At 33.4% G+C, this 21682-nt stretch overlaps 2 protein-coding genes across 7 annotated transcripts in view; one reads left to right on the forward strand and one right to left on the reverse strand.

Annotated features, from left to right (window-relative positions):
- LOC124535934 (transcriptional regulator ATRX homolog) overlaps window positions 1-20865 on the forward strand; it is a 28702-nt gene extending 7837 nt beyond the window's left edge. For 3 of the 6 annotated variants that reach the window (XM_047112346.1, XM_047112347.1, XM_047112341.1), the window contains 25 exons: window positions 38-235; window positions 983-1088; window positions 1355-1447; window positions 2115-2255; window positions 3181-3297; window positions 3902-4068; window positions 6984-7147; window positions 7735-7872; window positions 8559-8734; window positions 9189-9310; window positions 9582-9705; window positions 9797-9865; window positions 10111-10255; window positions 10807-10981; window positions 12575-12687; window positions 12818-12926; window positions 13332-13503; window positions 14056-14268; window positions 15242-15398; window positions 16338-16474; window positions 17087-17110; window positions 17276-17360; window positions 17539-17654; window positions 17924-18123; window positions 19079-20865. In XM_047112346.1, the coding sequence (XP_046968302.1) occupies window positions 38-235; window positions 983-1088; window positions 1355-1447; window positions 2115-2255; window positions 3181-3297; window positions 3902-4068; window positions 6984-7147; window positions 7735-7872; window positions 8559-8734; window positions 9189-9310; window positions 9582-9705; window positions 9797-9865; window positions 10111-10255; window positions 10807-10981; window positions 12575-12687; window positions 12818-12926; window positions 13332-13503; window positions 14056-14268; window positions 15242-15398; window positions 16338-16474; window positions 17087-17110; window positions 17276-17360; window positions 17539-17654; window positions 17924-18118 (3256 nt within the window). In that variant the 3' untranslated portion in view covers window positions 18119-18123; window positions 19079-20865. The remainder of the gene's footprint in view (window positions 1-37; window positions 236-982; window positions 1089-1354; window positions 1448-2114; window positions 2256-3180; window positions 3298-3901; window positions 4069-6983; window positions 7148-7734; window positions 7873-8558; window positions 8735-9188; window positions 9311-9581; window positions 9706-9796; window positions 9866-10110; window positions 10256-10806; window positions 10982-12574; window positions 12688-12817; window positions 12927-13331; window positions 13504-14055; window positions 14269-15241; window positions 15399-16337; window positions 16475-17086; window positions 17111-17275; window positions 17361-17538; window positions 17655-17923; window positions 18124-19078) is intronic. The other 3 variants (XM_047112342.1, XM_047112343.1, XM_047112344.1) reach the window with 3 other exon arrangements.
- LOC124535935 lies at window positions 20850-21548 on the reverse strand. Its single transcript, XM_047112348.1, has one exon. It carries the CDS (start codon window positions 21462-21464, stop codon window positions 20922-20924), a length of 543 nt encoding a protein of 180 aa, XP_046968304.1. The 5' UTR covers window positions 21465-21548; the 3' UTR covers window positions 20850-20921.
- Between the last annotated feature and the right edge of the window lie 134 nt (window positions 21549-21682).

Genomic DNA, 21682 nt, shown 5'->3' on the forward strand with positions numbered 1-21682 from the left:
GACCACGGAGGTCGTCAAATAATATGTGTGTGTGCAGTGTGAAGTTGAAGCGTCGCAAAGCGAACGCGATATCGTCGGACTCGGAGGCGGGCGGGTCGCGCAAGAAGGACCGTGACGCGCGTCTCAGCGACTTCGAGGACTCGGACGACGACGCCTCCGACCTCACGAAGAAGGCCAAGCGGAAGAAGAAAGGCTCCGACAGTGACGCTTCGGCCAATTCCTCCGTCGACGGCAGGTGAGTTCCATCTGGCACTGGTGGCTTCGGTTCAAACTTGTAGAGCTCAGCGAGGTCGTTTTCCGCGTAATGCCTGTCTATTTGTTGTTCGTCTATCACACGTTTGGATATTGCTTGCTTTGTGACTTGCCGTTCATATATTTTTTCTTCCATTGTACCCTGATGAATATCAAAAATATTTAGTGTTACAACAACAACAGCCTGTAAATTCCCACTGCTGGGCTAAAGGCCTCCTCTCCCTTTGAAAAGGTTTGGAACATATTCCAATGCGGTTTGGTGGAATACAAATGTGGCAGAATTTCTATGAAATTTGTGACATGCAGGTTTCCTCATAATGTTTTCCTTCACCGCTGAGCACGAGATGAATTATAATGACAAATTAAGCACTGAATCAGCGGTGCTTGAATGGGTTTGAACCCGCAATCATCGGTTAAGATGCAGGCGTTCTAACCACTGGGCCATCTCGACTCTTCTAATCACTGCGCCATCTCGACCATCTATTTGTATACAACTCATGTTCTAAAGTCAAATTGTTCACCTATATTTCGAGATAGAAAATCGACGGTAAGATGGGATAAAAAGTTTGTATAGGCATATAGATTAGTGAAGATCTCGATTACAAAATATAGAAAATATTAAGGTTGGATGATTAATTTTTTTTTTCAATTAATCAAATAAAATAATGATGGTTTCAAGTTAGGTTTAGAATATGTGTTAAGTATACTAAAATGTATGGTTTTTAAACAGTAAAAAGAAGCGTCGACGGATAAAAAATATAGATGACAGCGAAGGCTCGGGTTCGGAAAGTGAAACTGAAGGCAGAAATAAGCATGGCAGGAAGAACATCAGAAAGGTTCTTTAAATTTATTATATTTAATAAAAATATTCCAGTGAAAGTAATGATAACATTAAATTTATTCCTTATTTTATTACTTTTACAAAATATTAAAAAAGTGTTTTGTATTATATTTGAGTACACAAATTATTTCACTGGTTATATTTTTTTTTTTTATACATATCTTAATATTTACCTAGTGATTGTGTTTACCATATTTAATAATATATTTCAGAGCAAGTATTTACAACCATTTTTGTAATATTGCTTTTTTATGATTATAGGTTATGAGTAAAAATCAATTGGAAGAGGCAACTAAAAAAGCGGCTCGCGAAGAAAAAGAAAGGATTGCTCGAATAGCTGAAAGACAAAAACTGGTAAATGTTACTTTTTATATTTTTTTAAAAAACTATTTAATTTGAAAAAAGTTCGATAAGGTTATTGTTGTAGCATTATTGTTGTAGCTTCTTAAAATTATATTACAATAGTTAATTAATAATGAATAAACATTGAAACTTGTTTAAAAATTCTTGATATTTATTATAAAAAGAGGGGAATAACTCACAAAATTTGAAAGTTCACTGAACTGTACCAAGGATGTGCAAAAACTTTTTAATTCGATAAAAAACGTGACGAATCCTGACCTCAGATGATACAAGTGCGCATTATATCAGCTATGTACTAAGTGACAATAATGCACAGATATTTATATGTGAAAATAACATTATGCCTCATTAAACTTAGTCACATATTTGTAAAATATAAATACATAGAGTAAACATGAATCTGTCAAATTAAAAGACAAATCTACTTAAATTAATATTTGAATAATAGATAGAATACAATCAAAATAAACACAAATATGTTTTTTTATATTATTTTTATTCAATAATTAATAGTAATAGCAAAACTCTGCAGATATTGTGCCTGAGTAAATATATGAGAAGTTAGTATCATGCCAGCAAGGGTGATTTATTTATAAAGTTTAAAACAATATTGAATTTTACACTGAATATTAATTTTATTATATGTCTATAATTTCAGTACAATAACTTGGAATTCGACGAATCTGGCAAACCGGATGAAGTGGTACTCGATAAAGTAGTCCTCGATTTTGATCCAGAGACCAAGGAGCCTTTGATAGAGGTTGACAAAGGGCTGGTTAAGAAATTAAAACCACATCAGGTAAGTTTTGCTGATTATCTGAATTGATTACTACTGGATTATTTAAAAAAAAAACCTGTGATGTATAATTAATAAATTAAAGTACCATTTATGTCTAATTTCATTAAAGCTTATGTCAAAGAATAATAATTGTTTTACAAGGCATATTATTTGATAGAAAATATAAACATTTGTAGATGATATTAGTTGATACAGACTATAGTCTGTATACTAATATGAATTTAACTTACTACATCATTTTATACATAATGTGTTTAAAAAAGTACAATAAGTAATTACTGTTAATAGGCTATTTGATAATGCGAAAAATAAATTGTGAATTATTGTAATCAGTGTATATTATGAGTTTAAAAATGGTTATTTAGTAACGAAAGTTAAAAATAATACTTAATTTATTCAAAAATCCATAGATATATCCATAAAAATGAATTATTTGAAACGTTTGTCATGTGATACAAAACGCTCCTGATTGGTCGGGCTTATGATGATGTCACTTTCTTGTTAACCTTGCTTTTCTACTATGTGTACCATGGATTAAAATACAAGAAAGTGAAATCACAGACCCCATTGCAGCGCCATATTGTCCAAGTAGCGTTTTTGCGCGCTATTTAAATATGGAATTTTTAACATGATATTTTTCGGTAAAAATGTACTAGAAATAAAAAAATCAACTTTTACTGGTTTCCTTAACTTCTACTAAATAATATAAAATGAATTTTAAAAACCAGTCAAATAGCCTATTGTTGTGTTGCTGGTTCTTATTGGTAGAATATTTACTCCACACAGGTTGTATGTCCCTATTAAAATGTAAATAAAATAGCTTTTGATTGCATTTGAAACAATGTAAGTAAAGTCAATTGAAATCACAGGTACTCTAAAAAAACCTTGTAAGGATGTTAACTGACATTGCTAATGTTATTTCCAGGCGAATGGCATAAAATTCATGTGGAATGCGTGTTTCGAGAGCGTGAAGCGAATCAAGAAAGATAAGGGATCTGGCTGCATATTGGCGCATTGCATGGGTCTCGGGAAAACGCTACAGGTAAGTGACTATTTATATTTTAAGAAAAACTGAATTTATTTGATTCGAATTCAATTCAAGTCAGCTATAGTATAATATATAACAGCTATAGTACGACACAACTTAGATGTAGCATCGGAAAATGCAATGGAATGAAAATAAAACCAATTACTGCCGATTTACACAACCACTAAAAATAGCTCCCTATCGCGCCATTCGACGCTATTCGTCGCTATAGATTCTCGCGTCAGAGAATGCAAATGCATGTAAATCGACGTGTCAAATTGACGAATATATTAGGTCATATGATATTACAAGTTATTACGTTTCTGCAAAGATCATATTCGCGTGAGATATAAATATTGATAATTTGGGATAGCGTACTTAATTCGAATGTGATCGGTTTTACGAATTTTGCCGATGCGACATCTAAGTTGTGTCGTACTATAGCTGTTCAGTATTCTTATTACCCCTCCAATTAAACATAAGGAGTGAGGACGACGATTGAACGAATAACATATACAAATCGAGTATTCGATTTTTAAGTCTCATAGCTATACTGTTAAGCCATTACGGTTAATATAATAGTGAAATTTTAGTTTTTAAATAAATATATTTTGTACAGGTGGTGTCGCTAACACACACGCTGCTGACTCACAGCGCGCTGACGGGCGTCAACCGCGTGTTGGTTGTGTGTCCGCTGTCCACTGTACTTAATTGGGTTAACGAATTCCGCATCTGGCTCAAGCATGCCGTGACAGACTATGAAGTGGATGTATATGAGCTCTCTAGGTAAGAAACAAATGTCATGACTGGAGAAGGAAGTCAGACAAATACATACTCAACAGATACAGACATCGACATGCGCTTGCTAGTGTTGGTTAGTCCCTCTTAAGAACTCCTGTTGTGGCTTAAATACACCATATAAGACTCGAAAGTTATGTACATAATGTGTACTAAGCGTGGATAATAAATGTCAAGATAAAAGTTATCTAATTATTTGATTTAATTAATTGGTTGGGCAAATAAGCCAACTGAAGATAATGATGCTATAAAAAATATTAAAGTAAAGTAATGTACATTTCCCACTGCTGAGATAAGGCCTCCTCTTCCATTAAGGAGAGGGTTTGGAACATATTCCATCACGCTGTTACAAATGCGGGTTTGTGGAATGCACATGTGGCAGAATTTCAATGAAATTATACACATGCAGATTTCCTCACGATGTTTTCCTTCACCGCCGAGCCCGAGATGAATTATAAACACAAATTATAGTGTATAATACACAATTATACACATATATATATAGTGGTGCTTGCCTGGGCTTGAACCTGTAATCATCGGTTAAAATACACGCGTTCTAACCACTGGGCCATCTCGGTTCTTAAAAATATTAACCATTCATCAAACAAAAACAAAAGAGTTAATGTATAAATAAATGCACAGAAGCAGTTTAGAAACGGAATGAGACGACTTATATATTATATATTTAATATATTCATTTATATTTATATGTGTAATTGTTCATTTATTTTATTGTTATATATATTTATGTATATATGTATGTATGTTTATTTATATATGTATTATTGTATATATTAGGCACCACCTACCTTTTCGCTGCACAATTTCTCTAAATCAAAGGTTGTCTGGCAGAAATCGCTACTTAGCGATAAGACCGCCTTTTTTGTACATTTTAATTTATTATTTTTGTTACATGTAAAGTTTATTGTTTGTGGTGTACAATAAAGTATATTCTATCTATCTATCTATCTAATGTGTGTCGAAGAGGTATCCAAATTCGTGCTAAGGGCTGACGCACATGACAGATCGCTTCGCTCCACGGAAAACCTGTTGTTGTCATTTCCACCGCACCATTCAGGCTTTATGTCGAAGTCGTTTACTGTGACTGCTATTCGTTTATGGAACAGCTTACCAGAAAATATTAGGAAATCTACTTCGCGAATCACTTTTAAAATTGCTCTGAAAAAAATACTACCTAAATCAAAGCAATAATGGTTGATTTTTGGAATCTTCATTATATGTATGTACTCATATTATATTATATTATATTATATTATATTATATTATATTATATTATATTATATTATATTATATTATATTATATTATATTATATTATATTATATTATATTATATTATATTATATTATATTATATTATATTATATTATTTAGTACATCACGTCTGTACATTCTCGACGTTTGAGTCGGTTTTAATAAATACTCCGTCCCGATCTTCAAGAAAAAGAGTATTTATGTCCCTTCCTATTTTATTTATATTTAAAACCTAATACATAGTTATAATTTTTTTTATTATTTTTTTAATATTTTTATTCATTTTTTTTTTTTATTAATGTTTTTATTTTAATTTTTTTTTGTTTCTAAGTATATTTTTCTTAATATTAAATAACAATTAACATCTAAGCGTACTTCAAAATTAAAAATAAATTATTACAGACTACTTTTCAATTTTGGGTTCACAGCATATTCAGTTCAATAAAGTAAAAGGATTGATTGTTGTGAGTAGATAATATAAGTGTACCAAACTGTTAATATGTGTGTGTCTATGTGTTGTTTGCGTGTTGTGAATGAGTGACAAATACTGTGTCTCCGAGAACTTTGCTGATTATTGTGGATGAGTGAAGTGAGTTGACGTGTGTTTCTAGCTTCTCGCAGTACCGCTTCAAGTTCTTTGTCACGGCGCCCGTAGCTCCCACTACAATTGGGATCATCATGACTGTGGTTTTCCATAATCTTGAGAGTTCTACTTTCAGCGGATGATATTTGCTCATTTTTTCTATTTCCTTTGCTCCAATGTTATAGTCGGATGGTACCGCAACATCAATTAGGTAAGTTTTATTGTTGGTTTTATCTATGTATATAAGGTCCGGTCTATTGTGAGTGATTGTGACGTCTGTTTGTATTGGGATTTCCCACATTAATTTGGCTGTACTATTTTCCTTTACAAAGGGCTGCTTGAGTTCTTCTTTCCACCATAACTTATTAACTTCTATTTTATATTTTCTTGCCAAGCACCAATATATATACTGAACCAAGTTGTTATGTCTTCGAACATAATATGTTCCAGCTAGTTTTTCACATCCTGCGAGAAGGTGTTGAACTGTTTCGTCTTTAGTTGCACACAAACGGCATTTACCATCTACGCTTCGTTTCAGTATATCGCGTTCGTGCTGACGAGTTAATACCGCTTGATCTTGTATCGCAAATAAAGATGATTCCAGTGAAGCTGAAATAGGTCGTTTCTTCAGCCACCTGAATGTCTGTTCAGTGTCCACATTAGCCAAGTCAAGGACTTTTTTTTTATTATATTATATTATATTATATTATATTATATTATATTATATTATATTATATTATATTATATTATATTATATTATATTATATTATATTATATTATATTATATTATATTATATTATATTATATTATATTATATTATATTATATTATATTATATTATATTATACTGTATTATATTATCGTTTAATTTTTTAAGACTTTCTTATGGTTTTTGTACACCTATATCATTCTTTCTTGTACATCCTAAGGTTGGCTGGTAGAGAATGCAGTAGCATTAAGCTAGCCTTTTGTTAATACTTTTGTATTGTACAATAAAGCATTAAAATAAATAAATAAATAAAAGAGGCTTACAAAGTCGTCGTCCCGCAGGTACAAGCAGAACTCGGAGCGTGCGTGGCAGCTTCAGCAGTGGGTGGGCGGCGGCGGCGTCTGCGTGCTCGGCTACGAGATGTTCCGCAACCTGTCCGCCGACAACGTCAAGAAGTTCAAGAAGAAGATGCTTCGCAGCTTCCAGGAGGCCCTCGTCGACCCCGGTCAGAACCGTTTCCATCTTTTTATATATTTTTTTTATTTTTATGGTATAGGTTGGCGGACGAGCATATGGGGCATATAATGGAAAGTGGTCACCATTACACCATAGACAATGACGCTATAAGAAATATTACCTTTCATGGTTGATGTGCCACCAACCTTCGGAACTAAGATGTTATGTCCCTTGTGCCTGTAGTTACACTGGCTCACTAACCCTTCAAACTGGAACACAACAATACTGGGTACTGTTATATGGCGGTAGAATAACTGATGAGCGGGTGGTACCTACTCAGACGGGCTTGCACAAAGCCCTACCACAAAGTAATGACGAAGTTAACTTCAACCTACTACTATGTATATTATTTAGATTACGTTTTTTATTTGGAACACGTATTAATTGTACTAATGTATAATTTTCAGTGAACTTTGAAATCCAACATATATGTATTCTATAATGCATTAGCGAACTTTTTTTTTATAACATAATGCCTAATTCACGATTAGCAATGCTGTACATAGAAAGATACATAGACTCATCCAAGATAGGTCCATCTATGGTGATAATGGTAATAATGAGAGATGTGTGCAGGTCCGGACCTGGTAGTGTGCGACGAGGGCCACTTGTTGAAGAACGAGAAGACGAGCCTCTCACAGGCCATGAACCGCGTGAAGACGTTGCGACGCATCGTGCTCACGGGGACGCCGCTGCAGAACAACCTCAAAGAGTGTGAGTACTATACCATCTTCTTGCTTCAACAACAACGACAGCCTGTAAATTCCCACTGCTGGGCTAAAGGCCTCCTCTCCCTTGGAGAAGGTTTGGAACATATTCCACCACGCTGTTCCAATGCGGGTTGGTGGAATACACATGTGGCAGAATTTCTATGAAACTTCTTGCTTCTTTAGTCTTTGTTTCTTTTAATTAAAAAAAATTAATTAAAAGAAACAAAGACTAAAGACACTATTATTAATAAGTAAAGTAACAGCCTGTAAATTTTCCACTGCTGGGCTAATGGCCTCCACTCCCATTAAGGAGAGGGCTTGGAACATATTCCACCACACTGTTCCAATGCAGGTTGGTGGAATGCACATGTGGCAGAATTTCAATGAAATTAGACACATGCAGGTTTCCTCACGACGCCGAGCACGAGATGAATTATGAACACAAATTAAGCACATGAATATAGTGTTGCTTGCCTGGGTTTGAACCCGAAATCATCGGTTAAGATGCACGTTTTCTAACCACTGGGCCAATCGCCATAAGTACATATAAAAAATATCTTTATTATTTTCTACACTTAAATCTGATAAGTAAAAAGTAACCTAAACCTCTGATAAGTTAAAAACTATGCAATATTTTACTTCTGGCCAATTAATTTGAGCAAGTATGTGTTATTATTAATTTACTTTTAGATTACTGCATGGTGCAGTTTGTTAAGCCGAACCTACTAGGAAAGTACAATGAGTACTTGAATCGATTTGTAAACCCCATCACCAACGGCCAATATACTGACTCCACGGAGCATGATATCAGGATTATGAAGAGACGGTCCCATGTGTTGCATAAAATGCTCGATGGTGCTGTGCAGGTAAAAATTTTCATATGATTTGTACTAAACATATATTATAAAATACTGTTGTTTATTTTTTTTTTCATACAGCTATTCCAATCGAAGTAGGTGTCAAGATAAACAAACCTTTGCTTATAGCTTTGCCATGTTGTCTTGGATTAATATATTTTTACATATAATAACAACACTTCACTACCCATAACTACTTTAGTTTACCCCCAACTTCCTCTACATTTAAATTGTAATATTTTCTCTAATCCATTATGAATGTCATGGATTATTCAAACTCTTATTCAAATCATTTGCATCAATTCAACATCAAATGATGTTTATTTTGCTTTACTCATCTTGTAGTTTGAATCGACTTTTCTATTAGTTTTTTTAATAACTATTTTAATGTATACAACATTTATATGTAAAAGAAACCTATCAATCCACTATTATTCCTTTAATAATTGTATAAAATTGTCAGAGGAGAGACTACGGGGTGCTGGCGCCCTTTTTGCCTCCGAAGCACGAGTATGTTCTCTTCATCACCCTTACTGAAGTGCAAATTAAATTATATCAACACTATTTGGATAACTATTCAAGAAGGTTTGTACACTTTATAATATAATCATAACTTTAATACAGAAAAGAAAGAAAGTAAATAAAAACTACAAAAAGAAAAACAGAATTATTAACTAGAGTTAATGTAATGAAAATTTATTAAAAAGTTTTTGTTCATAATTGAGGTCAATAATATAAAAATGACTAATCTAAAAATCACTAATGTTATTGCTAATGGAGAATTTAAAAATATTTATCATTATACTCAATGGAGTATTATGCTAGTTTAGCTATAATTATTATTCAAATTTTACAGACCATTACCAGGAAAATCATCAGGATTCCTGTTTCCAGACTTTCAGTCCCTACAGAGGATATGGACACATCCGCTCGTGCTTAAATATAATTCAGAGAGATATGAAATTATGCAGCAAAAGAAGGTAATATAAAATACATTATGTATAATGATTTGTTATTGCGTCAATAAAGTTTTTTTTTATCAACAATTAATAACTTTTTTATTAATTTCAGAGAGAAAGAGAAGAAGAAGACTCTGAGGGATCTTTGGCAGATTTTATAGATGATGACTCAACACCTGATGTTAGTGTTGTCTTTTTTATTACTGCATAAAACATATTTTATCATCAATCACTTTGTCTATGTGGCAGTTTTATATATATATGAATTTATGGGTTTGATTACCCGATATCGACCCGATACCATATTGCTTACTAAACATCCGACTTAACTTCGTAAAGCTATATGATGCTCTGAAGAATCCATATTTTTTCAATTTATTATTATCATTTTAATGACTAGGTTTAATCATCATCTTTAATTTTCAGGAATCCTCCTCAGAAGAATCTTCAGATAGTTTATCGGATATGAGCGATGACAGTAGAAAAAAGAATAAAAAGAAGAAATCTGCCAAAAAGAGTAAAGGAAAGGACAGCAAAATAACAACGCGGCGAGGGACAAGAGCAAATCCAAGTACTGGCATTATATAATAATTGCAAATAAACCAAATATAGTATATAATATGTAAACATATTCTTTTGTTAACAAAAATATGTTTATAGAGATCACCAAAATAACCATGTCTGTGATCCATTTTTGTATACCCTCCAAAAAAAAGTAAGGAGCATATTAATATTATTCCTCGAAAATTAAGCAGAGTATATAACGGATCCAAAAATTCATCTTTAATTATTTTTTTACATTCCTTATTTATCCTTGCTACGGCTAAATGAGCAACTACGGAAAGAGTTACCTACCTACTTTATTTTTCTACAACAACAACAGCCTGTAAATTCCCACTGCTGGGCTAAAGGCCTCCTCTCCCTTTAAGGAGAAGGTTTGTAACATATTCCACCACGCTGTTCCAATGCGGGTTGATGGTTTTCTAAACAGACCAATATTTTGCTAAGAGTCCTTAATGTTTATTTTTACAAACTATAATAAGATTTAGTAACGTAATTCGCATGCTAATTACAAATGGCGTTCAATCGTTCGTTGACACATGTGCTTTGGCCGCTTTGCAGTAGAGCTGGACGACGAGGAAGGCGCGGAGGAGGAACCGCAGGCGCGCGCTGAGAACCCGACCGAGTGGTGGATGGCGCTCGTCAGCGACGACGAGCTCGACGACTTGCGCCACTCGCACAAGCTCGTACTGCTATTCGACATCCTGCGCCAGTGCGAGGCCATCGGCGACAAGCTGTTAGTTGACCACTCTAACCACCATACGGTCCATACGTTACACTAACGATGAACTTCAATAATAGGCTATTTGACTGGTTTTTAAAATTCATTTTTATATTATTTAGTAATAGTTAAGGAACCCAGTAAAAGTTTTGTTTTATATTTGCTGAAAAATATCATATTAAAAATTCGATATTTAAATAGCGCGCGAAAACGCTACTTGAACAATATTGCGCTGAAATGGGGTCGGTGACGTCACTTTCCTGTATTTTAATCTGTGGTCCATATAGTAGAAAAGCAACGTTTACAAGAAATAGACATCATCATAAGCCCGGCCAATCAAGATCGTTTTGTGTCACGTGACAAACGTTTGTAAAAATGCATTTTTATTTATGGATTTTTGAATAAATTAAGTATTACTTTCAACTTTCGTTAGTAAATAACCATTTCTAAACTCATAATACGCACTGATTACAATAATTCACAATTTATTTTTTGCATTAATAAATAATAATAATAAATTTGAGACAACATCACATACATTACTCTGATCCCAATGTAAGTAGCTAAAGCACTTGTGTTATGGAAAATCAGAAGTAACGACGGTACCACAAACACCCAGACCCAAGACAACATAGAAAACTAATGATAATCTATATCGACTCGGCCGGGAATCGAACCCGGGACCTCGGAGTGGCGTACCCTTGAAAACCGGTGTACACACCACTCGACCACGGAGGTCGTCGAAATTTGCATTGTCAAATAGCCTATTTAATTTGCATGTTGCATCGAACCTTCCCATCGAAAACAAATTGATTCGGAAACAGCTACTATAATAGTGTCTGTGATATTTATTTGGCTGCTTCTTTCGTATTTTTTCACCAATCAACCACAGCTCTATAGATATAGTGACTATATTTGAAGTATGGTTTAGTAATAGTAATTCCCTTCTTTTTGAGACAACGGTAATGTTTAGACTAACGTGTCTAAAAAGCACCTGAATTTGTCTCTGTACGACTTATTTCATTCTGATTTCGATCACGCATTTCGAATCCAACAGACTATCTCATAGTCTGGGCTAATCGAGGGTATTAATCATACAAATCTACTTTATATATCTCACGCACCCTTATTAGTTGTCAATAAGCGGTTGGTGTGACTAAAACCAATAGCCTGTTTGACAATGCGAAAAATAAATTGTGAATTATTGTAATCAGTGTATATTATGAGTTTAAAAATGGTTATTTACTAACGAAACTTGAAAATAATACTGAATTTATTCAAAAATCAATAAATAAAAATGCATTTTTTCAAACGTTTGTCACGTGACACAAAACGCTCCTGATTGGCCGGGCTTATGATGAAGTCACTTTGTTGTAAACCTTGCTTTTCTACTATATGTACTACAGATTAAAATACAGCAAAGTGACGTCACCGACCCCATTGCAGCGCCATATTGTCCAAGTAGCGTTTTCGCGCGTTATTTAGATATGGAATTTTTAATATGATGTTTTTCGGCAAATGTGTACTAGAAAATGGATTTTAAAAACCAGTCAAATAGCCTATTCTCATTAATATTCGTTAAATCATGTTTTTCTTTAATTGTTTCAGATTGGTGTTCTCACAATCACTGTATTCATTAGACCTTATAGAACATTTCTTGGGTAAAGTAGACGAAGCTACACAAGAAGCACGAGTTGATGAGAAATTAAATGGACATGTCGGTGAGTTGCCATAATATAAAAATGTGTCATTTTCGTACTTTGCCTGTAAATGTTAGCTTTTATTTTATTTTCTTATTTATAAATGGTATTACTGCTACCACGTTTAATAAATGTTTATTATTTTTTAAAGGATCATGGTCACCTGGTGTAGATTACTTCAGATTGGATGGTTCCACGTCTTGTGAAAATCGATCGATTTGGTGTAAAAATTTCAACAGGGAAGATAATCCTAGAGCCAGGTAATCAATCGATAAGTTACTTTTAATTTAATTTTTAATTAATACATTTATTTATTACTATATTGTCCATGTATTATATGCAAAAACCTTCCTCTCGAATCAATCTATGTATTAAAAAAAACCGCATCAAAATCAGTTGCGTAGTTTTAAAGATTTTTTATTTATTTATTTATTCGGGTTTAACAAACAGCGTCACAATAGGTCTAAATACTAAGCTTAGATTTAAAAATACATAATTGTGAAACCAACACCGTTAACCACAGATTACTACTAAAGTTATTGAGAGATAGAGATATTTAAGCATATATAGGGGTATAGGGACGGAGAAAGTGACTTGGTTTTATACAATTTAGTGGTTATGCCCAATTTAATTAAATTTGAATGGTAAAATTTGTTTTATTTCAGACTGTTCCTAATATCGACTCGAGCGGGAGGCCTCGGCATCAATCTCGTGGCGGCGAATCGTGTCGTGATATTCGACGTGTCGTGGAACCCTTCACATGACGTGCAGAGTATATTCAGAGTGTATCGTTTCGGACAGAAGAAACCCTGTTATATTTATCGATTTTTGGCAATGGTGAGTGTTTTGATCTTGAATGATTTTGTAACATGAATATTTATTTTATAATACTTTACTATATAAGTAAAGATGTTTTTAATAAGATATGTAACGAAAATAATACAGATTAGATATTTATAAAGTTATAAAAGTAAATCATAGGATGAAAGCAAGGCCTACTTGATACTTACATTACCAAATGACCCAACATTGATTTAAACATGACTAACACTAAATAGAGTCGAGATGACCCAGTGGTTAGAACGCGTGCATCTTAACCGATGATTGCGGGTTCAAACCCAGGCAAGCACCGCTGATTCATGTGCTTAATTTGACTTTATAATTCATCTCGTACTCAGTGGTGAAGGAAAACATCGTGAGGAAACCTGCATGTGACAAATTTCAAAAGAAATTCTGCCACATGTGTATTCCACCAACCCGCATTGAAACAGCGTGATGAAATATGTTTCAAACCTTCTCCTCAAAGGTAGAGGAGGCCTTTAGCCCAGTAGTGGGAATTTACAGGCTGTTGTTGTTGTTGTAACACTAAATATTTTTTATATTCATCAGGGTACAATGGAAGAAAAAATATATGAACGGCAAGTGACAAAGCAAGCAATATCCAAACGTGTGATAGACGAGCAACAAATAGACAGGCATTACGCGGAAAACGACCTCGCTGAGCTCTACAAGTTTGAACCGAAGCCACCAGTGCCGCGTGAGCTCCCTCCACTCCCTAAGGATAGATTGTTCGCAGAGATGTTGAAAGAACACGAGGCTCAGGTACGTACGATATTTAATTTGTCAATAACCAAGTTTTGAATTAAAATTTTATTTATAAGTTCATTTACGATTTCAAATATAGATATTATCAGGAATTATGAGAAGTGCTATATGGATATAGTGGAAAAAGCAACAATAATAACAGTAATATTAGGGAATTTTTAACGTAATAATAAAAATCAATAAAAAGCTGTTATCATTAAAGTATATTAAATTATTGATTGATTAACTTCCGTTAGAGAAGTTTGAAAATAATATTTAAAGATATGGTCTTTTTTTTATATAGGTTGGCGGACGAGCATATAAGCTACCTGATGGTAAGTGGTCACCATCACCCATAGACAATGACGCTGTAAGAAATATTAACTATTCCCTATATCGTCAATGTGCCACCAACCTTGGGAACTAAGATGGCATGTCCCTTGTGCCTGTAGTTACACTGGTTCACTCACCCTTCAAACCGGAACACAACAATACTGAGTACTGTTATGTGGCGGCAGAATAACTGATGAGTGGGTGGTACCTACCCAGACAGGATAGCACAACCTACCACCAAGTAAATACCAGCAAGCAAATTATAAATTTAAATAAAAATTTATCCTCTTGTTTGTTGAAACACCGGCTCCCGGTATAAACACATTTTGGCCGCAACTGTTGACATACCGGGAGCCGGTATGGCTAAGTGTGTTCTGTTATTCGCTCTGAAGTACCCTTTGTTGAAAGTTTATATATTAGCTATGATTGAATATTTATATAGAAATGGTTGAAAGTGAATAAAGATTATTCAATTTACAATAAGATTCATAACTTGAATTGACTTGATTCGTACTAAATACGGAGAAAATCTAGTTACAATAAAAGTCTGTCTCAAAATTGGGCTGTCTGTTGACCATACCGGCTCCCGGTATAACAGGTAACACAAGGTGGGCTAATGTCATTTAACATACGAAAGGATAATAATGTTGTTGTGTAGATATACAAGTATCACGAGCACGATTCGTTACTGGAGAACAAAGAGGAGGAAACCCTGACGGAGGAAGAGCGTAAAGCGGCGTGGGAGGACTTCGAAAACGAGAAGACACGCCCGCCGCCCACGCCCTTCTCTGCGTACGCCATGCACAACGGCATGGGTATGTTATTCAAACCATTACGACTTCTAAATAAAACTATTTATAACGGATGAATCGCGTATATTAATTATTTTTAAACATCCCGACGTTTCGAGCACTTTGCAGTCTGCCCGTGACCACGAACACTGCAAAGTGCTCGAAACGTCGGGATGTTTAAAAATAATTAATATACGCGATTCATCCGTTATAAATAGTTTTATTTAAATGTGTAATCATCGCGAAAATTTAAGACAACATTACGACTTCGCCAACGCCATTTCGGAACAATATTATTATTAATAATAATAATAATAATTTTTTAATTATGAGACTTATAGTATTCTTTATGGACATAAGAATTAACAAAATTAAATGCTTAAATATATATATACAAATATGAACTAAAACTAGTTACTGTATAAATCTTGACCGCGTGGAATGGTGGCAAGAATGCTAGCAGCATTTCCCCGTTGAATCGCAATTCCGATCCTCTGGGCAAAAAACGAACCAGCCCTCCTGTCACCAGTGGATAATAATATAATAATAATAATAATATAATGACTTTTTCACTCCCCAGATACACTTGGTCATTGACCCGTGTGACTGGAATATTTGCCCCATTGTTTGGGAGATAAATAGTCCAAAAAAAAAAGAAATAATAATAATAGTTTATTCAATAAAAATAGTTGACACAATATCGATGATCCATTACAGTAAAGATACATTGCTTAGTGCTACTTTATAAAGTAAAATGTTTGGATCAAACTGTTCATCCTAGCTAGATTAAATGAGAATTTAGGAGTTATAATTTTACACACTCTGTTTAGTCGTCGGTTTTCCTGTTCAACGTAGCCATATTGCCAAACAGATACACTTTGTATTTTTGTGATTGCTGACATTACAAAATAATTATTATTTTGCCTTGAACTCAGTAATTATACTCATATATTCTCTTTACAGTACCCGGTCTGCTTGCTCAACAACAACAGCAGTTGGCATACGCAGCCCTGGCGGCCATGCTGCGTAAGGACATGCCTAACATAAACGACAACCAGATCCGAGACATGCTGCCGCTGATATACAACGCCAACCCTGGGGTTAGTGTAACAAATACTATACTATCTTAAAATTATGTTCATTTGTCATAATTTATATTATAGACTGTCTTTATCACTGGATCTCCTCGTTGTGAGAATAATGTCGATATGAAATATTCATTAATTCTGGTTTGTTTTTTACATTCTTTGTTAACATTTAAAAATGAAATTATTGAATATAATATTAAAAAATTTATATATGCCACTAAAAGATTTAAAAATGAATGCAACTAACAAGTGGCAACAATGATAAAAATTAGTTTCACTACATAATTTTTATATATTATGTTATTTATTTTTTTCACAATTATTTAATTAAACACTTAAATAAAAACGTTAATATGGGCATACTAATATACATAAGAACATTTATAAGTCTTTTTTTACTGGCATGCATTATACTATATAGTAATCCACTGTTCCTTTATAACTTATCTTTACCTTTTAATAAATTTAGATATACATAATTATATATAAAATGTTTACTTTAAACTGCCATACTGACGAGAATGTATGTTATAAATACATAACATTTAGTCAATTGATACAAAACTAAATTTGAACGATTTACGTTAATCAAACCTTTTCAATGTTTAACATTTATCTGTTTAGATGTTCGGTGGATATGACTATGGCGTAAGTTGCTGACGATATTTGTTTAGATATTTTATGTTTTACGTTTTATGTACGCCACGTCCGTATATTCCTTAGAGCATGTAATTTTTTTGTATCGTATTATACATTATTTCGCATTGAAGAATCTGTACAATTTTGTTAATCTGATATTTTTTATACATACAGTTGATGCAGAAAATGAGTGAAATATACAAGTACACCCAACCTGGGATGATGAATCCTGGAATGATGAACGCGGTTATGAATCCAGGTAATAAAAAAAAGATTATATACAAAAATACTGAGGAAAACTAAAATAGTATTATTAATAATTATAACTAAGTCAAGTCTTACACAATTACTAAAATAAATTCTTAATAATTGTATATAAAAAAAATACATTAGATCTTAATAATTATATATTCTATTGTTTTTTTTTTATAAATCAGCCGGTGGTGTAAGCGGAGGCATGTCGCTGGGCGGCAGCAGCGGGCTGCAGTACGAGCCGCCGTGGCAGCGTCAGCAGCAGCAACTCCGAATGCAGCAGATGTTACAACATCAGAATGTGTGTGAATTTTTATGTAGCCAAAATTCCTTTTACATATCAAGTCCACGCCTCTATTTGCAACGTCGCGTCGCTTAGCTAACAACACCGCCTAATCAATATTTGCTGAATGAATATTTCTCGAAAACTTGTCAATGGACATACGCGTAGAAAAATTAAGTTTACGATAACATTTAAAATTAATAAAATATTTAAGTATATCAGGCCCGCGTGATGTCGTTAGCTAAGCGACGATGTCAAAAATTGAAACTAATTGCTTATCGTTATAGATGGGTGCGAAGTACTACGCCGGCGGGCTCGGTAGCCGCGACCCCGTGGCGATGGCCCTGCAGCAGCAGCGCGCTCGGGAGATGATGCTCGGCGAGAGGTCGCGCCCGCGCGGCCGCCCGCCCGGCAGCGCGCGCGTCGAGCCCCCCGCCGCGCTCGCCGCGCCCGCTGACGTCGTCAACCTTGACTCGGACTAGACTAGGTAAGTGTTGCCAGAAAATACTTCAAGGTATCTTAAATTGGAGCTGAGATGGCCCCGTGGTTAGAACGCGTGCATCTTAACCGATGATTGCGCGTTCAAACCCAGGCAAGCACCACTATATATGTGCTTAATTGTGTTTATAATTCATCTCGTGCTCGGCGGTGAAGTAAAACATCGTGAGGAAACCTGCATGTGTCTAATTTCATCGAAATTCTGCCACATGTGCATTCCACCAACCCCGCATTGGAACAGCGTGGTGGAATATGTTCCAAACCCTCTCCTTAATGGAAGAGGAGGCCATATCTCAACAGTGGGAAATTTACAGGCTGTTACTTTACTTTTTTTTACTTTACTTTATATCTTAAATTATATAACAAATCAAAATACTCTTTATTTCTTTAGACTCATTCAAAGCACTTTTAAATCGTCATGTTACACTGTTAAATTAAATTGTTACCGCCGGTTCGAACACTCGAGTTAACCGAAAAGAACGGACAAGAAACTTAGTAGTTACTCTTACATCATGTATAATGAGTAATAATATAATATGGCTTGTATCAATGTTTTTTTGATGTGAGCTCAAAAATTTTTATTAGGCTGGTTAAAAATAGTTGTGGAATTAAGCCTTAGATTTACATATTACATATCATTTGTAAATACATCTGCTAAAATAACTACAGACATTCTTTATTTAAAATACAATACTATTTTACTTAGCTATTTATATCCTCTTTATTTTATTTCCAAATTTCCTATAACAAACTTGCCGACATTCAAAAACCCAATTCTTCACAAATCCATAAAAAATATCAGACTATTCAAAATTTTCACCAATCATATCATATTAATTCTATACTTATGTTAAATAAAACTTCTGTTCTTTACTCCTTTTGTTGTAATGGACTAGGTGCACATTAGTGTCAGTACTGATTTTATGTGTAATTAATTGTTTCAGATTCCTGGTGTATAATTAAACAAGTGTGTACAGTGAATGTTAAGGTGCTATGTTTTTGAGCGAGGTAAGCTGAACATAAATGTGGTGTAAAATGGCTGGACCAGCTCTAATCATCGGCACACGGGAAATATTTAATCATTTTAAGAGTGATCTAAACTCCATATATTTATACCTTCAGGCTTACGTTTCATCGCCACATATCATGAATCATGAATCTCATAGTTAATTTTACATTTATAACATTACCAGGATACTAAAATGCGTACAAATAGTTTCTTTCGTGAGGTGATTGCATTTACATATCAAAAGAATCTCCTAAACAGTACAGCCTAAGGTGAGACCTAGTTTTATCGCACAAGGGTCAAATTTTAATGTTAGTATGAGTATTGTATTATGCAAGTGCTCAGTGACATTTTATGAGTATATTCAGTGCTAATAGATAGACCTGCATAAATAATGAGAGTAATTAATAAAATCTACTATAGACAGATCTTGATGTAAACAACATTGTATTTCATATAAAACTATTTTCAAATAATAGATGTAAATATTGTATAAGATATATTCATACACTTGATTTTTACTCGAAAATGGTTTATGTAAAGCAAAAATTATAGCTCATGATTTATGTGTGCGTTATTAACATAAATATGGAAATGTTAAGCATTATCTCATTGGTGATTTGATGGAATGTTTTCATCAAAGATTCGTGGGAAGCTTTAGTATGTCGGCTTGACAATTTTAACTATATCTCTCAGTACAGGAAATTAGAGGTAAGTTATGATATGTCAGTAATTAGTTACTTCTGTGTGTTTACCATCTTAATGTTGCAGAGATACTATCGTATAAATATAATGTGTATGAACATAGTAGAACACTCTAGAACTGAGTCTCTGAAGACATGTAGTTATAATAATAAAATCCTGTCCGTTCACACTTAAAATGTATCTATTTACCATTTTCAGGATTAACAAATAATGTTTATTTTGCTCTCTCTATATATATATTATACCTGAACATTTCTGTATATTTGATTACATGTTTGTATTTTTTTATAACAAAATTCGATCATATTGTAATTTTTATAAACTTAATCAAAGTTATAATAATATATCATTCCAAAATTATATGTTTAGTACATTGATGTTATTACCTATTTTTTTTAATTGTCCTTTCCCAATTTGTAATGGTTGTTGTACTTTACCATGAATTAGTTTTCTGATATCCTAAGCAAGTACTTTATTTATTAGCCTGACTAACAGGTGTTTTAGTTGTGATATTGCCTAATCTTAAATTTTTGTATACGTTTATTTTAATGCGTCACCATTGTGACTTTAATATTAGAATCAGCAATTATTATAGTTATATATTTTAGATTAATAATATACCAGTGTAATGGATAAAAACTGTAATGTTTCTTTTTTTATTAATATTATTTTATAAACAAGACATTTTGAATGTTGATTTTTTTACAAATTTCTTAGATTTTATGCTTACTATATGTTATTTATAGTTTAACAAAAAGTATAATAAATGAACAGTATTTCAATAGAATATAAGATAATTTTCTATCCGATGTATTTAACTATTTGAATAATTTTTGTTTATTTTAATAGAAAGTGTTACTACATGGACACTGAGATTTGAACATATATGTGAGGACTGCTATACGAGCATGTAACAGTTTTCTTATTTATGTAATATATAATTGTAACTGTAGAAAACTTCCTATTATTTTGTAGTACAATTGAAGTATAAATAAATAATTTGAAAATGTGTAATTATAATTATTTATTTTCTTTACATATTAAATTAAATAATTCAAGTCCTTTCCATGCTTATATCAAATGTTTAAATTCGGAATACCAGTCTTAACACCTACACTCACTTCAACATACTTTAAAATTCTACGAGCTAGAAATTGTGCATCTTCAGATTTAGAAACATTTCCGTTCAACATTTCGAGTCTGTTTTCTGTGCAGAATGTTATTATTTCACTTGCATTAACAGCCATAGCATTAACGGGAAGTCCACTAGCATTTACGAGCACAACACGACGAATCCTAAGATCTGGATGAACTTGTTCAAGAACCTTTTTGGCCCATTCTATGCAAAATATTCTACTGGTATCAATTGCAATAACAACAAAATCTATGGCTAATTTTCCAGTCAAATCTGACTGTCTCACAATATCCTCTAAATTAAACGAACGTAGCACCACCAATTTCCATCTAAAATCACCCTTAGTGTGAACGTCGATGATTGCTTCCGATAAATGTTCAATAATGTCACCGTTTGAAGAAAGTACTACTATTGTGAAACTTTTTTTATAGCAAGTGGGTCCCACCCATGGCGCTATAATGCAGTCTTCTTCGATAGCGGACATAATATTCGAGGACTGATGATGTTTTAATGTTATTATGTTTGACGATTCACAACGGTTAAGCTATGTTTTTAAATTTATATTGACGTGAAATGTCATTTAGAAAAATAAAAAATCCACAGAATAAACATGTAGCGGATATTCATTTTTTTTTATCTTAAAATTAGCGGAAATGATTTAATGTATAATAAAGGTTGTCGGAAATGGTGGAATGAAAAATT

This window comes from Vanessa cardui, chromosome 15 (genome assembly GCF_905220365.1).
Source record: "Vanessa cardui chromosome 15, ilVanCard2.1, whole genome shotgun sequence".
NCBI lineage: Eukaryota > Metazoa > Arthropoda > Insecta > Lepidoptera > Nymphalidae > Vanessa > Vanessa cardui.

Coding starts and splice junctions, on each gene's coding strand:
- LOC124535935 (XM_047112348.1), bottom strand. CDS start 21,464: ATGTCCGCTATCGAAGAAGACTGCATTATAGCGCCATGGGTGGGACCC.